General features: G+C 43.2%; 1 protein-coding gene across 1 annotated transcript; it reads left to right on the top strand.

Annotated features, from left to right (window-relative positions):
* Positions 1-12882: 12882 nt before the first annotated feature.
* zgc:162608 (uncharacterized protein LOC100037332 homolog) lies at positions 12883-15139 on the top strand. The gene is made up of 4 exons (XM_017713026.2): positions 12883-12956; positions 13079-13165; positions 13293-13398; positions 14035-15139. Exons 2-4 carry the CDS (start codon positions 13114-13116, stop codon positions 14828-14830), a joined length of 954 nt encoding a protein of 317 aa, XP_017568515.1. The 5' UTR covers positions 12883-12956; positions 13079-13113; the 3' UTR covers positions 14831-15139.
* The last annotated feature ends 461 nt before the right edge of the window (positions 15140-15600 follow it).

Raw genomic sequence — 15600 nt, forward strand, 5'->3', positions numbered from 1 at the left:
ACAAACACTTTCATTTTATAGTAAATTAGTTTGGGTTAGTTTATGTTTATGAACAGAGGCCTACAGATCAACACAGTAAAGGAGCTCATTTGTGATCCTGAGTTTAAAGCAAGTGTTCTGTATTTTGTGCTTATGATCATTTTAATAGACGTCAGCGTCACTAATTAATGACGTTCTATTAAAAGACTGCTTTACCAAGAGAGATGCTGGAGGACTTTCACCTGAAATGAGTTCGTGAAGCCAGTCTGGTTATAAAAATGATAACAGGACATCAGAGCCAGAATTACTCTTTTAGTACTTTTACTTTATACTTAAGTACATTTGAAGGTAAATACTTTAGTACTTTTACTCAAGTGGAGGTCTAAAGGGAGGAACTTCTACTTTTACTGGAGTAATATTTGACCTTGGGGGTCTCTACTTTAACTCAAGTACGTGGTTTGTGTACTTCATCCACCTCTGTCCAAAAGCTTGAATACCTTTAGTAAATTGACATGTTTTGGAGATTTTCTTAAAGAAAATAAGTGAACATGTTTTCCACAGAGAACTTGTGCACGTTGTAGTACACAATTTCTGTTATTCTGCTGACTAATACAGTCCTTTAAAACCCCAGACTTATTACATATTAAGGCCTGTTGTTCAGTACTACAGGGACTTCAATGCAAACTGGCTGAGCTTTTCTTAGATTATATAAATGTGTAATAAAACCTTTGAGCCCTGGCCATTTAAGCGGTTAACATGTTAAAAATAAGAAAACATGTATAAAATATTTGAACTGTGCCATAACGTTTGCACAGGTCACACTATATGTTTTATTTTTCCTCAGGGTGTTAAATTCGGCCAATATCAAGTGTGCCTTAAAATTAGCAGAAGTGTGTATATCTGTGTATGACTTTGTTTCTACTCTATCGATTTCCAGTAGGAATCAGCAGTAAATTGATTATATCCAAACGTCTGCCAGTGATTAACACACTGCCCTTCTCAGTCTTTCTCGTGAGCAAAGCTGTCCCGTTCCGCCTGGTTATCTACAAACCTTCTGCAAACCCTCTGTACATTTCTGGGTTAAAGTTGATTCACCTGCATTTAGGGGAAGCTAAAATAACCCTCAATAAACAAAGACAAGCAAACACAAACATGGTTACACAAGGAGGACGAAATGCGTCCTCTGCCTCTATGCATGTTTCTACAGGTAATTACTTTCATACAGCTGTGAGAAGCAGAGGAAATGTTTAACACTGCAATATTCATATTTCATTAAATGCAGTGAGCATTGTCATCTTTTCATGCACTAAGGAATAATGAACTTTGGCCTTCAAATACAAGCAGAAAGTGTGCAAGGACTATGACCCAAAGATGCTTTATTACGTAATTGCACTGACTGACCTTTCACTTACTTTCAGTCTTAAATAATCAAGAGTAAGTTGACCGTGAGAGGTAGTGCTGCCAGCATAGATGCCACAGTGCCTGTGAATGTATCATATCTTGTACCTATATCTACATTAATTGGCAATTTGATCAGATACACCTATCATATACCGTGCTGTGTAAAGTTTAGACTCTTCTCTTCGTTCTTTAATATCGAGTCAGTTGAGTAGATTAAGTATATGTTATTCATTTTTCAGCATCAGGCAAAAAAGCAGAAAACCACAGAAGCCAACTAAATATTTCACCATGCAACGGACCGTTTAATCATGCAGATGCTTCTCTGAGTGTTCATGATTCTATACAGAGCCACTGTTTTTACTAAATAACCCTTGAAGAGCCAAGATTTTTTCACTTTTCTCAGTAAGGGCTTCTTGACAGCTGCACATCTTTTTAGACTCATAGTGTTGAGTTGTTCTTAGTGGATATATTGGTCAAGTGGATATACTGGGGAAAGAATGTTGGAGATGGAGCTGCCGGGTAGAAGGAGAAGAGGTAGACCTCAGAGAAGGTTTATGGATGTAGTGAAGGTGGACATGGAGATGGTTGGTGTGAAAGTAGAGGAGGCAGTGGATAGGGCAAGATGGAGGCAGATGATCCACTGTGGCGACCCCTAAAGGGAGCAGCCGAAAGACGAAGAAGTGTTGAGTTGTTCTTCTCACAGTGGAAGGATGGACAGAAACACCTGTGAATTTTTCAGATCTGAAAGAGTGGAGCTTGATTTTCTCCTCTCTCTCAACGATGAAAGCTTTAAATACTGTTTACCTGATGATGCTGGGGTTTTGGTGGTCTACCAGGTCTTGTACGATTGTTAGGAGTCCCATTTATTGTATAATCATTATTTAAACTCCAGTTTAAATAACACACACACACACGCACACACACACACACACACACACACACACACACACACACACACACATACACACACACTTTTTTTGGATTATGTTACATGTGCATGTTGGATTATGATAACCACATCTCCTCGTGAATATCTCCTGAACAATAACTTGTTCTTAACGGCTGTTTTAACTGGAAATTAATTGAATGAAGGCAGGACTTCAGACGGGTGGAGTTCGTTACAGGTCCTGTTACAGGACTTAAATATGATATTTTTATGCACATTTTACTGCACAATATCTATTTATTTGCTAAATTTAACATATTGGAAAACATACAACTTTGTTATGTATTTTTTGTTGTTGTTCTGTTTTTACAAAATTCAAAATTCAGCAAAGAATACTCTCTATAGAGGAAGTGTTAAATTATTCTCACAAAACACTGGGGGACCAGAACGTTTGCATAAGGTGACTGCAGATGATATTTACATGCACAAATGATATAAATTCCAGGGCTTTCAATGTGACACCGGACACCAAATTTTAAATGACCAAAACACTCAGAGCATGGAGACAATTTTACAAGTTCAACAAGTTCAAAAAGTTAAAATATCACATGTAATGCTCCTCAAACATCAGCACTAATGAAAGATCCCAGTAACCTTTGTGCAAAGTGGGTTGTAAGTAATAACCTTTGCACAGTGCTGTTTGCTTTGGTTTAGGGATATGTGATACACACAGGAGTTATATTAGATGGTGTGATATAGTTTCTCTTTAAACTGGGGACACTTTGTGTCTTTGGAAATGGGATTCAATGCATCCATTGATATAACTAATAAATTCCATTTTCCAGCTTGTAAAAGTGATTTATTGAAACTGAAGTACTACACTTGGAGATATTTGCTGTTAAGGCAAGCAATTTTTCAACTCAGCAGACTGAGGGACTTTGTTTAGCCTAAATCTCTCCAGAAAGACTGGAACATGTCCTAGATCTGAGCTGACAGAGATTCAAATGAGGTCAGTATTAATGCTCGAGAAGTGGCTCCATGCTAAATTACTGGAGTTTTGACTGCTGACACTATAAATATTTCAAAGGAGCTTACGTTTAATCCCCTCCTCTTCTCAGTGGCACTTTAAAAATGAGGAATGATATTCAGATGTACCTTGGAAAAAGATTATTCCTTAGCTTTCATTCTTCAGACAGAGATGGGGTTCCACTAGTGTCACCACTGGGTACACTTTAGTTTCTTATATATTTTTTTTCCTACTTAATTTTTCACGGAAGACAGCTAAGGTTACATTTACGTAGTTGTATTGTATGCTAGGGTTTTTTACTAATATTATGGGTGAGGTATTTACATCTAAAATTCAGGCCCTATTCAAACTCCCCTTGACAAACTTCTATTATAGGTCAATCAATCTGTGTGCCTTTATCTTTGGTTAATGTTCTCTGCAGTAATCATTTACAGAGAAATGCACATGCCATTCATCAGGCCTAGGAAGTGGAGCTGGGAGAAAGAGCAATGATCAAAGCCAGGGAGAAAACAGAACTGGATACTGGCAGGATATTTATTTGTAATAAGGCAAGAGGGGCCCATTGCAAAGTATGTAATGGGCTTATAAAACACTTATCTGTTACAGAATGAACCCATAGTTCCCTGCCCTTGTAGTAAAATGCACTGGTATTTGTTTTGGGCCTGCATTTCAGTATTAAAGGTTAACTTGTTTACGTAATGCAGAATCCACTGAATCCACTGAGGTGTTCAGTTCCACAGGTGATGGAAAATTGATGGATGTTTAACAGAACAGCAGTGAGCTGATGTGGCACTGATTTATTCAGGGCATTTATAATGACTTTGTGTAGCTGAAGAAAGCAATTTCCATCGCTTTAAAGATTTTCTTCTAAGCTCTGGCCAATCCTCTTGTAAAGAATTTTAGGTGTATTACTGTTTGAGAGAATAGCAGAGATGAAGCTTTTGCTCCATTTTATAAGACTGTAAAGAAATATTTTATATCAGATCATTAAATTATGGTGAGGTTGCTGTTAATTAGCCTTCTTCTTTTCATTCTTGGCTTTCCATCTCTTCTTTCTGCCTCTGTTTTGGGCCTTCTGTCCTATCTTTTTTTATTTTTGGCTTACTTTACTGCAAGAGGATGAACAATTTGTTTTTATTTAGTTATATATAAACTGTTTAAGTGAAGCGATACTTTTTTAATCCCACCTCCGCATTTAACCCATCCGTGAAGTGACACACCACATACACACTAGTGAGTACACACACACTAGGGGGCAGTGAGGACACTTGCCCAGAGCGGTGGGCAGCCTTATCCACGGCGCCCAGAGAGCAATTGGGGGTTAGGTGTCTTGCTCAAGCACACCTTAGTCATGGACTGTCAGTGCTGGGGATCAAACTGACAACCTTCTGGTCACAGGGCCAGCTCTCTAACCTCCAGCCCACAACTGCCCCCACGACTGCTGTTTATTCTACGCTGTACGTAGGGATGGGGGAGTAGCGAAGTAGTGCACTACTTTTTTGTAGCTAACTACAAATTTTAGTAGCTGGTATTTGTAGCCGCTACAGTTTTATGAAATGTAACAAGTAGCTGTAGCGCCTACAAATTTTTGTGTAGTTATAGCGAAAGTTTTCACTACAATTTCGTTACAGGCTTCAGTCAATCCAGGAAAAATGAACCACAGAGTGCTGTTATTCACCGGGCTGGTGGCAACTGTGCAGTAATGACTGAGCCGTGGTGGGTCGTTCTTCACACTGCAGTAACACTGATGTGGTGGTGATGTGTGTTAGTGTGTGCTGTGCTGGTATGAGTGGATCATGATAAATGGACAATGAGCGTAGAAACAAGGAGGTGGTCATGATGTTATGCCTGATCTGTGTATATTGCTGAAATGTTTAAATTGGAGTTTTATTTCATCAGCTGACAGTGTTTTACTCAAAATTCTCTGGTTTGTATTCAGTTATTTTTGTTGATTTTTGTTAGGAAAAACCTGAAATGATTGACTTTGCATTTTGTTCTGGAGTGAGTTCATTTCATGGGTAATTGGTGTGCTATTTCCTCCTCCTGCCAATAGGTGGTGTCTTGAATTCATGGTGGGCATGTGACACTTAGAGGAAGTCACCTTGAATCTTTGTTTTCAGTCAGACCAGTTCGGGGCATGGTAAATTGAGCAGCTGACGAATCCAAACTCATCCTCTTTTGAAATCTCTTGTAGAAGCATCATCTTTTTACACCTTTTGCATGTATCAAATCTGCCCAGTGTGTTATGGGAGTCATCTGTCTGTCTAATTGAAGAAGGGGAACTCTTTAATGAGGGTAGAACAGTAAAAAGACGAACTCAACAGTGATTTCTACAGCAGCGAGTAAAATTTTCCTGCCTGTTCTACATCTCCCAGTTCCAATATGTCAGTGACAGAAGAAAAGGATTATGAAACAAGGTCAGGGTGTTCACGCTCATCTAAAACATTGAAATCATCAAAGCACTCTGTGAGATCTGCAGCTAGCTTAGCTGCATTGGAAGCACGAGCTAAGGCAGAAGCTGCACGGGCAAGAGCGTTGTATGCGCAAAGGGAGATTGATGTTAAAGTAAAGAAGGCTCAGCTGAAAGTAGAGGAGACGTGTCTTGATGCCACATGGGAAGCCATACAGCAAGAGAAGTAGGCTGACGCCGCTTGTGCTGAAGCTAATGTATTGGAATCGGCAGTTGAGGAGCTCAGTGGCGTTCGTGATGTCGACCAAGGCTCATTCTATCATTCAGCTGAGAGAACAGAGAAATATGTTCAAGAACAGGCTGCTTATGTGAAATTTAATGAGCGCACAGACGATCCAGAGCAGGATAAAAAGGCTGACATTACTCCCTCAGCAGCTGTTAACCTCAACTCTAATGATGATTCTCAGATACATCATGAGCTACCAAGCCAAAGTGAGAGTCAATGTTTGTCTGTGAAAGCCACAATGCCAACTGCAACAGCTGCTTATTCAAAATGGCCACCAGGGCAATTCACACCAAAAAGACAAGGTGGATTTATTGCATCACACTCAGCATCTGAACCAAAGACCCGATGGACGCCCAGACGAGATACAGCGGATTGCAGCTATCCAAGGGGAGAAGAATCCAGTGCAAATGTATCAGTGCTGGGAAGGTTCTTAGCTCGCCGTGAGCTACTTACAGCTGGACTCACAAAGTTCAATGACAGACCTGAAAACTACTGGGCTTGGAGGTCCACCTTCTTTAATGCCACTGAAGATCTCGGTCTGAAGCCTAGTGAGGAACTTGACCTGCTGATTAAGTGGCTGGGTCCGGAATCTGCGGAGCATGCATGGAGAGTGAGGTCAGTTCGTATCAACCACCCTGGTGAGGCCCTCAATACGGTCTGACGAAGATTAGAGGAGGTTTATGGATCACCAGAGGCCATGGAGATGGCTCTCTTTAACAAGCTTGAATGGTTCCCCAAGTCCTCCAATAAAGAACCCAAGCGGCTACGAGAACTAGGTGACCTTCTCCTGGAGATATAGGCAGCCAAGGAGGATGGGTTCCTGCCGGCTTTGGCTTAACTGGACACAGCACGAGGCATTAACCCTATCCTGGAAAATTTGCCATTCAACCTACAGGAGAAGTGGATGGTGCACGGTACGAAGTATAAAGAAAAACACCACGCCATCTTCCCACCCTTCTCCGTGTTCACTGACTTCATTTGTGTTGAAGGAAGGATGAGGAATGATTCAAGCTTTGCTGCCACAGCTCCCAGCAACACGCCACCTAAAGGGGAGAAATTCTTACCAAAGTCAGCTAAAACCCCGATAGCCATGCATAAAACAGAGGTGGCCAATCCTGCCATGGGGAATGAGACCAAGGGTTCAGACAACCTGAAGAAAGAGTGTCCCATACATAAAAAGCCCCACCCCCTACCTAAGGGCAGAGCCTTTAGAGCGAAACGGCTGGATGAGCGTAAGGCCTTCCTTAAGGAAAATGGCATATGCTTCCATTGTTGTTCCTCAACCTCCCACCAAGCTAAGGACTGCAAGGTTATCATCCAGTGCTCAGAATGCAACAGCCATAAGCACATTGCAGCCCTTCATGCCAGTCCTGCACCATGGTCGAGAAAGCCAGCTAGCGACCCCTCTGAAGAACATGGCGGGGAGGGAGAGGAATCTACTCCTGCTTCTGTCACTACCTCAATCTGCACAGAGGTTTGTGGAAACAGCGCAACTATCAAGTCGTGTGCCAAAATCAGGTCAACGTAAGGTCGACCAACCTGAGAAGAAGACAAGAGCATACGCCATCTTAGATGACCAGAGTAATAGGTCACTAGCCAGGTCATCGTTCTTCGAGGTGTTCAACGTAGCCGACAACACCTCTCCCTACACACTCAAAACTTGTGCAGGTGTGTCAGAGGTTGCTGGCCACAGAGCCAGGGGGTTCATCGTGGAGTCGGCTGATGAAAAGACCAGTCTAGCTCTGCCTACACTCATCGAGTGTGATCAACTTCCTGATAATAGGGCAGAGATTCCCACGCCAGCTGCTGTGATGTACCATCCGCACCTGAAGTCCCTAACCTCTAAGATACCTCCTCTTGACCCTAAGGCTGAGATCTTACTTCTTTTAGGAAGAGACATGATTCAGGTGCACAAGGTCCTTGAACAGCGCAATGGCCCCCCACATGCTCCTTTTGCCCAGCGATTAGCCCTCGGCTGGGTGATAGTAGGGGATGTGTGTATTAACGGTGCACATGTACCCTCGCCTGTGAACACCTACAGAACCTACATTCTTGAGAATTGACGTTCCAGCGTTCTGTGTCCCTGCCTCAACAAGATCAAAATCAAAGAGAAGCTCAGCCCCACTTGCCAGTTCCAGAATCGTTCAGTCTCAGAACAACTGTCCTTGCCAAATGACAAAACGCGACACATGGGGGAGTCCATCTTCTGTCATACAAAGGACGATGACAAGACAGCTCCATCTATGGAAGTTATTGCTTTCCTGAGAATTATGGAGAAGGAACTGAAACAGGGTGATAACAATAGCTGGCAGGCTCCACTCCCCTACCGCAGCCCACGCCAGCATCTGCCAAATAACTTTGAGCAGGCAAGGACCCGTCTCGCTACAGTCACCAGGACACTCAGGAAACACCCAGAGAGGAGAGAGCATTTCACTGAGTTCATGAGCAAGCTCTTCGAGAATGGACATGCTGAAGTGGCACCGCCCTTACCACCAGATCTTTGGGGTATTTCATCCTCAGAGGCCTGGACAGGTGAGGGTGGTATTCTACTCCAGTGCACAACACCAAGGGGTGTCCCTCAATGATGTCCTCCTTACGGGCCCAAACATGAACAACAGTTTGCTCAGGGTACTGCTGCGGTTTAGGAGGGAGCCAGTGGCAGTGACGACTGACATCCAGCAGATGTTCCATTGTTTTGTCGTATGTGAGGACCATCGGAACGTTCTGCACTTCCTCTGGCATCGCAATAATAACCTGAATGATGATGTCATTGAGTACAGGATGCGCGTACATTTCTTTGGAAATAGCCCATCACCGTCCGTAGCCACATACGGGCTCCGAAGAGCTGCTGCAGAGGGAGAGAGGGAGTATGGCGTAGAGTCTAGGCTGTTCGTTGAGAGGAATTTCAATGTTGACGATGGCCTTCTGTCTGTCCCTTCAGAAGAGGAAGCCATCACTCTTCTTCACAATACTCAAGACATGCTGGCCCTCTCCAACCTCTGGCTTCACAAGATCTTGTCTAACAGGGTGGCTGTGATGAGAGCCTTCCCTCCTGATGATCTGGCTAAGGGGATGAAAGACCTGGATCTCAGCACAGACCCCCTTCCCATGCAGAGGAGTTTAAGGGTGAGCTGGGATATTTCAGATGATGTGTTCACCTTCCAAGTTGCTGATGCAGAGAAGCCTTACACAAGACGTGGGGTCCTGTCAACGGTAAACAGTCTGTTTGACCCATTAGGTTTCGCTGCCCCTGTAATCATTCAAGGAAGGTCCATACTGAGGGAGCTCACCACAGAGTCATGTGACTGGGATGCCCCTCTCCCTAAGGAAAAGTACAGAGAATGGAAGCTGTGGAGGGACTCTCTGAAGGAGCTTGAACAGCTCAAGATCCCACGCCAATACACCTCCATCTCTCTCCGCCAGACAGGCAATAAGGACCTGTGTGTATTCTGCGATGCTTCCACTACTGCTATAGCTGCTGTTGCTTATGTGAGGACAACCAATGCGAGCAGTGATGTGGAGGTGGGCTTTGTATTCGGCAAGGCGAAGCTTGCTCCACGTCCAGAAACAACAATGACAAGGCTCAAGCTGTGTGCTAAGGTCCTGGCTGTAGAGATTGCAGACGCGATTGTGGATGAGATGGACACCATCTTTGACACCGTGACCTTCTATTCGGATAGTAAGGTGGTCCTAGGCTACATCCACAATGAATCAAGACGATTCTACGTCTACGTGAGCAACAGGGTGCAGCGCATTAGGAGGTCATCAAGCCCTAAGCAATGGAAGTACGTGCCCTCCAGCCAAAACCCTGCTGACCACGGCTCATGAGCAGTCCCAGCAGGCAGCCTAACTCACACCACATGGCTGTGTGGACCACCATTTCTGTTGATGCCAGCTGAAGTCGAACCTACACCTAGATCCTTTGACTTGGTCAACCCTAGTTCTGACTCGGACGTCCGCCCAAAGATCACTTGTCATTTCAACAGGGTTACCAGTGACAAACTTGGCCCTATGTGTTTTGAGAAGTTCTCCAGCTGGCGGTCACTCAATCGAGCAGTTGCTAAGCTTGTGCATGTTGCCCACTCCTTCACACAGGGGAACAGCTGCAAGGGTTGGCACATCCATGAAGGGCCCTGTCCAACAGAAGACTTGGAGGAAGCAAGAAACGTCATAATACGGGCTGTCCAACAAGATGCCCTCGCAGAGATGTTGGAATGCATTCGGGGAGGAATAGCCATTCCTAAACAAAGCCCACTCCTCAGCCTGTGTCCTTACCTTGACAGTGCTGGCATTCTCAGGATTGGAGGATGTCTGTCCAAGGCAAACCTGGATGGAAGAGAGGTTAGTCCTATAATCTTACCTGGGCAGAGCCACGTCACAACGTTGCTCATTCGGCATTATCATGAGCAGGTCCAGCACCAAGGATGGCACCTCACCGAGGGTGCTGTGAGAGTGGCAGGCCTGTGGATTATCAGTGGGAAACGGCGCATCAGCAGCATCCTTCATCACTGCTTCACATGCAGAAGGCTACGCAGGAAGATGGAGACTCAAAAGATGGCTGACTTACCTGCAGACCGCCTCAGCACAGATCCTCCCTTCTCATTCGTGGGTGTGGATGTCTTCGGACCATGGATGGTCACTGCACGGCGGACCAGAGGAGGGCTGGCTGGCAGCAAAAGATGGGCTGTGCTTTTTACATGTTTGAGCACCAGGGCCACACATATAGAAGTACTGGAGTCAATGGACTCTTCAAGCTTCATTAATGCTCGACGGTTCTTCTCAGGCATGGGGCCAGCAAAACAGATCAGAAGCAATTGTGGCACGAATTTTGTCGGGGCCTGTAAGGAGTTGTAGATGGACTCTGTGACCAGTGACAAGGAGGTGCAAGGATATCTCAGTGACAATGGGTGTAAGTGGATCTTCAACCCACCACACTCTTCACACATGGGGGGCAGTTGGGAGCGGCTAATTGGACTGACAAGGCGTATCCTGGACTCTATGCTGTTGAAGGTCGGCATAGCTAAGCTCACACATGAGGTCCTGACTACATTCATGGCGGAGGTCTCTGCTATACTCAACGCCCGTCCTCTGGTTCCTGTGTCCACAGACCCTGAAAGAAGGGGATGTCATCCTTTTGAAAAATGATCAGTTGCAGAGAAACGACTGGCGCAGACGGGAGGGTAAGGCTGCAAATGATGGGTCAAGCAAGACCTTTCTGCGACCTGTCTCAGAGGTCGTCCTACTCCTCTCCCCAGAGACTGAGTAGGGTTTATTGTTCTTGGAGATTCACAAATGTTCTGACAATTGTGCTTTGAAAGTAGCTAAAAAGTAGCCACTACTCTTTCTGGAAAAGTAGCTAAATTGGAGCTAGTTACACATTTTGGGAAAATAGCTACAAAGTAGCTAAGTACTCATTTTTCAGTAGCTAGCCCAACCCTGGCTGTAAGACATGATGTTTCATAGCAGTTTCTGTACTTTATTTTGCAGCTACAGCATTTATTCCCACAATGCTGGTATTGGTATCAGCATTAAAGTGTTCATATCCTACACTGATGTATGTAAATGAGCATCATTCAAAATGTACAGTTCACACTATAAATTAGTTTGAGCAGCAAAATTAGAAGATAACCATGACCTACCAAGACCATTCATCATCTACCATAAAGCAAAAATGGGCCAAAATAGGAGTGAGACATTGGCATTAATATTTAAGGGCACTGTACTGAAGATACATTAATGCTGTCAAAAGAAAACCTTGTATCTTCAAAATGATGATTTTACAGGAGAAGGAAAAAACCTTCTTTAGTCGTACAAGACATTTCTCCAAGTAATGATGGGTCATTTCTGTTAGTCCATTCATCATGAAATTTATACACAATTTATAGGACCACAGGTACTTTTAAATTATGTCAAAAACTGAAAAACAACAAAAATGGAGTCATGAGGTTTTGTCCCGACAACAGCAACATGTTTTTAGACAAGTTTTGCCATTGCTGATGTGTTCATCCATGCTTCTCTTGTGTGCTTACCTTGAAGCTGCTGTTTAAAAGTACTGGGGCTTCAAGGACAAATGGGGATGGATGCAAAACCATTCAGCACATTCAAATTGTTTGCACACAAGAAATAATCAATGGGCAAAGCAAGACAAATACCACAACCAGTACCTGGAATTCTCACAGTGTTCATGGGCTTTCATAGACTAGCAGATGTAGATTAGGCCTCAAGAAAAGCTACATTCATTAGTTTAATCTAGAGGGGAAAGCAGTTACAATGGCACTGAGGATCTATTATAAACATGACCTGCAAACAAACCGTTGGCTTTGTTTATCACTAGTTTGGTCCCAGCAGATGCAGGCAAAAGTCAAATAGCAGCGATTTAGAGTACAAACAAATAGCACCTTTGTTCTCTGCACTGAAGATAGGGCAGCTAGGAGTGCATTATGGAAAGCTTTCTCTGGGACTTTCTGTGTCAGGGCAGTGATCCTGCATAGCCAAGTGGGACACAACTTGTTTAAAATGAGTAGGCCAACTTTTTTTCATCAAACAGGTAACTGAATATAGTTACTTGGCATAACTGTGAGATTTTCACCCACAAACAGCAGCCATACAGGCCTATAAACAGATGACTACTACCGTCATTAACATTTATGTCGGTTGTGAGGAGCAACAAGGTTATCAGTCCAAATCTGAAGCAAAAACATCAGAACTAGTCATGACCTCATCTGACTCCCAGGTGCGTCAATGGCAGCCTTGATGTGACATCATAGAGAATTCTTTGAAGAAGAGCGCATCAGCTTTTGAGATGTCCAATTAGAAGGGGGCGGCTGGCGCTTCCTGCAGCGATCTGTTATCATAGTGACCCTCCACGTGTTATGTGTTGACATGGGCGGTCTCTGAAGGTCTCTGATAAGGAAATGCTTTAAAAGAAGGGGGTTGAGAAGTGAGCCTCAAAGACCCTGATCGAAAGGTAAGGGTAGCATCACGTAGCTTCCTGGCTTGACTTGCCAACCTAGATCTCCAAAAAGCCCTAATCATTAAGATTTAAGGAAGGAATTCTAGTTTTGACTCTCTTTGATTTTTTTCTTACAGAGTAGGAGAAATATCTTCACAGAAAGAAAAAAAACATGCTGCTGCTCCAGTCTGTGATCTTGGCCATGTCCCTTGTGACTGCCACAGGTTTGGAGCCAATTTTGTCAGCATCATTTTTGATGAGTGTACTTCAATTTGTCTACTCATACAGTGCAGAAGTTTGTAACAAGAATAAAGATGAAGCTCATTTGTTTGCACCCTGTCCACCCTACAGCATTTCCAGTTCAGCAAGACCCAGCCAGTCAAGAAGCAGTGTGGAGTGTCCAGGAGGAAATCGCAAACCTGGCTATTGATAAAGCAGACGTCACCAAGGAGTTCAAGTGAGTCTTTTCTTATAGTGCCTCATAACTAGAGGTTGGCGAAATGACAAAAATACAAAATCATGTTACATTCATTGTATATTTGTATATCAAATCATTGTTCTTTACACATGGATCATCTACAAGAACGGTTCTTTAAAAGATCATAGACTGACACCAAAATCAAAATGAGCTTTTTTATGACATCTTTGGTCTTTTTTATCCAAAAAGACCTTTTTACATGTAAAGCTGTTACATGCCAGATGTGATGCAAATAAACATGAAAATGCAAAGTTTTTGAACACACAGCGGACACAGTTTGTTTTGGGGGTGTTGTTAACTCAGTTATATCAGAGTTATTTTTGGAGATGCAGCACCACACGTGGTAAAGACGTCAAACTAATTCATTGCCATTGGTAAGAAAGTTTGAGGTGCTGATTTATTGCTTTTGGTTCATTGCTATGCCAGTGCCAGAGGCAACAGTGATGAGTGGAATGAGCTCATGTTGCCTGCAAAAGTTCATAAAAAACAAACAAAGAGCGAATTAAATAATCATCCACCATCCAAAAACGAATAATACGAAGGTTCAATGATAATAGAAATGAGTTCTTGCAGCAAGCTTGGTCTGAAACCATCACGTTGTCTCTTACGTTACAGTGGGATGTGGAAGAGCCACGTGGTGAGCACTGACCTGTACTCACAGAACGCTCAGAACCCCATGGCAGCTGAGCTGAGGCACAAGTTGAGCCAGGAGTCTGAGCGGCTGCGGGCTCGTCTCAGGCAGGAGCTGCTGGAGCTCAGGCAGCGGCTGTCTCCTTACCCCATCCACCCGCAGCTCACCCCAGCTAACGTCCGTGAGCTGCTGGCCCCCTTCACAAAGCAGCTCCAGAAGGCCCTGGACTCAAACACCCAGGAGCTCTGTGGTCAGCTCAGCCTGAACCTTCAGGGCCTCCAGGATCTCCAGGCTGATGGATCTGCACCCTATTTAGAGGTGGTGGAGAAGATTGGTCAAGCTCTAGATGAGAGTCATCGGAGAAGAACCGCTGCCTTTGAGGACTTCAAAACGAAAGCATTTGAGGCGGTCGAAGAGGACCGAGATGGCAGCAAGAAGGAGCTATGGGAGGAAGTGACCGCCAGACTGGGCCAGGAGATTGTTTCATTCAGCCTGGAGGTACAAGGCAAAGTGGCAGCACTGAAAGTCTCACTGGTGGGTCTCCTGACTTCAGCAGAGCCACCAAGAGCCGAAGCAGCTTCCAAGGTGCTCCAGTTCTGCCAGAGTTCCTCGACTCAGAATGAGAAGTTCATTACCAATTTGGAGCAGCAAATAGCCAAGCTTGAGGAACAACAAAGTCATGGGGACCAACTGAGTCACATCAGTATTGAATCCATACAGGAGGATTTCTCCACCAGACTGAATGCGTTACTCCAGGACATTGTGCACACTCTGAATTAGAGAGAGGGAGAGTAATCGCTGTAATGTAAATAGACTTGTACAGTACAGAATTATTGAATTATTATCTTTTATATCCTTTCATAAATGTGCCTTTTATAGAGTAAAAAAACCCAACTGGTCTGTAGAGTGCAAGAAACAACAAAAATCTGTTTTTGACATGCAGGTTTATTGAAGCTATTTTGCTTGGATGTATAAACGTTCATATATAGATATGTAAAAATACATGTGTATATACAGTAGTTCAAATTTGTATATATCATTCAATTGTCATGTATCAAAAATCATGCCAATAAAACCCTTAACATTCTCTTTTATCCACACCACATTCATGCAATTCAAAGCAGCATTTAGTTATTGTTTACTATGCTGATAACAAAGTTAATATGTAACATCACCCGTGATACCAAGTTATACCAAGAATAAGACAACTATTGATAAATATAATAAAATGGTATTTAAAAAAAAACAATTTCAGAATCTAAATTCTCTTTAAAATCTGAAGAGTATGTTTACATCCTTCATGCTATTGATTCTTCATTCTTCTTGCTATTTCTGTTGCTTCTTGTATTGACAAATAAGCCCTCGATCGAATATAATGAGGGACCTTAACACACGTACACTACCATTCAAAAGTCATTTCTCAACTTCAGATATGCTATTTTACAATAACTAACAATTCCAGGTATAAGAGGTTATTAATGATTTAGATATATTTATTAATGATAAATAATAAACTGCAATTATCTGTTTAAAGTTACTTTTGTAATGCT

This window comes from Pygocentrus nattereri, chromosome 17 (genome assembly GCF_015220715.1).
Source record: "Pygocentrus nattereri isolate fPygNat1 chromosome 17, fPygNat1.pri, whole genome shotgun sequence".
Lineage (NCBI taxonomy): Eukaryota > Metazoa > Chordata > Actinopteri > Characiformes > Serrasalmidae > Pygocentrus > Pygocentrus nattereri.

Coding starts and splice junctions, on each gene's coding strand:
- zgc:162608 (XM_017713026.2), top strand. CDS start 13,114: ATGCTGCTGCTCCAGTCTGTGATCTTGGCCATGTCCCTTGTGACTGCC. Junction 13,166..13,292: donor GTCCCTTGTGACTGCCACAG/GTTTGGAGCCAA, acceptor TCCACCCTACAG/CATTTCCAGTTCAGCAAGAC. Junction 13,399..14,034: donor GACGTCACCAAGGAGTTCAA/GTGAGTCTTTTC, acceptor CTTACGTTACAG/TGGGATGTGGAAGAGCCACG.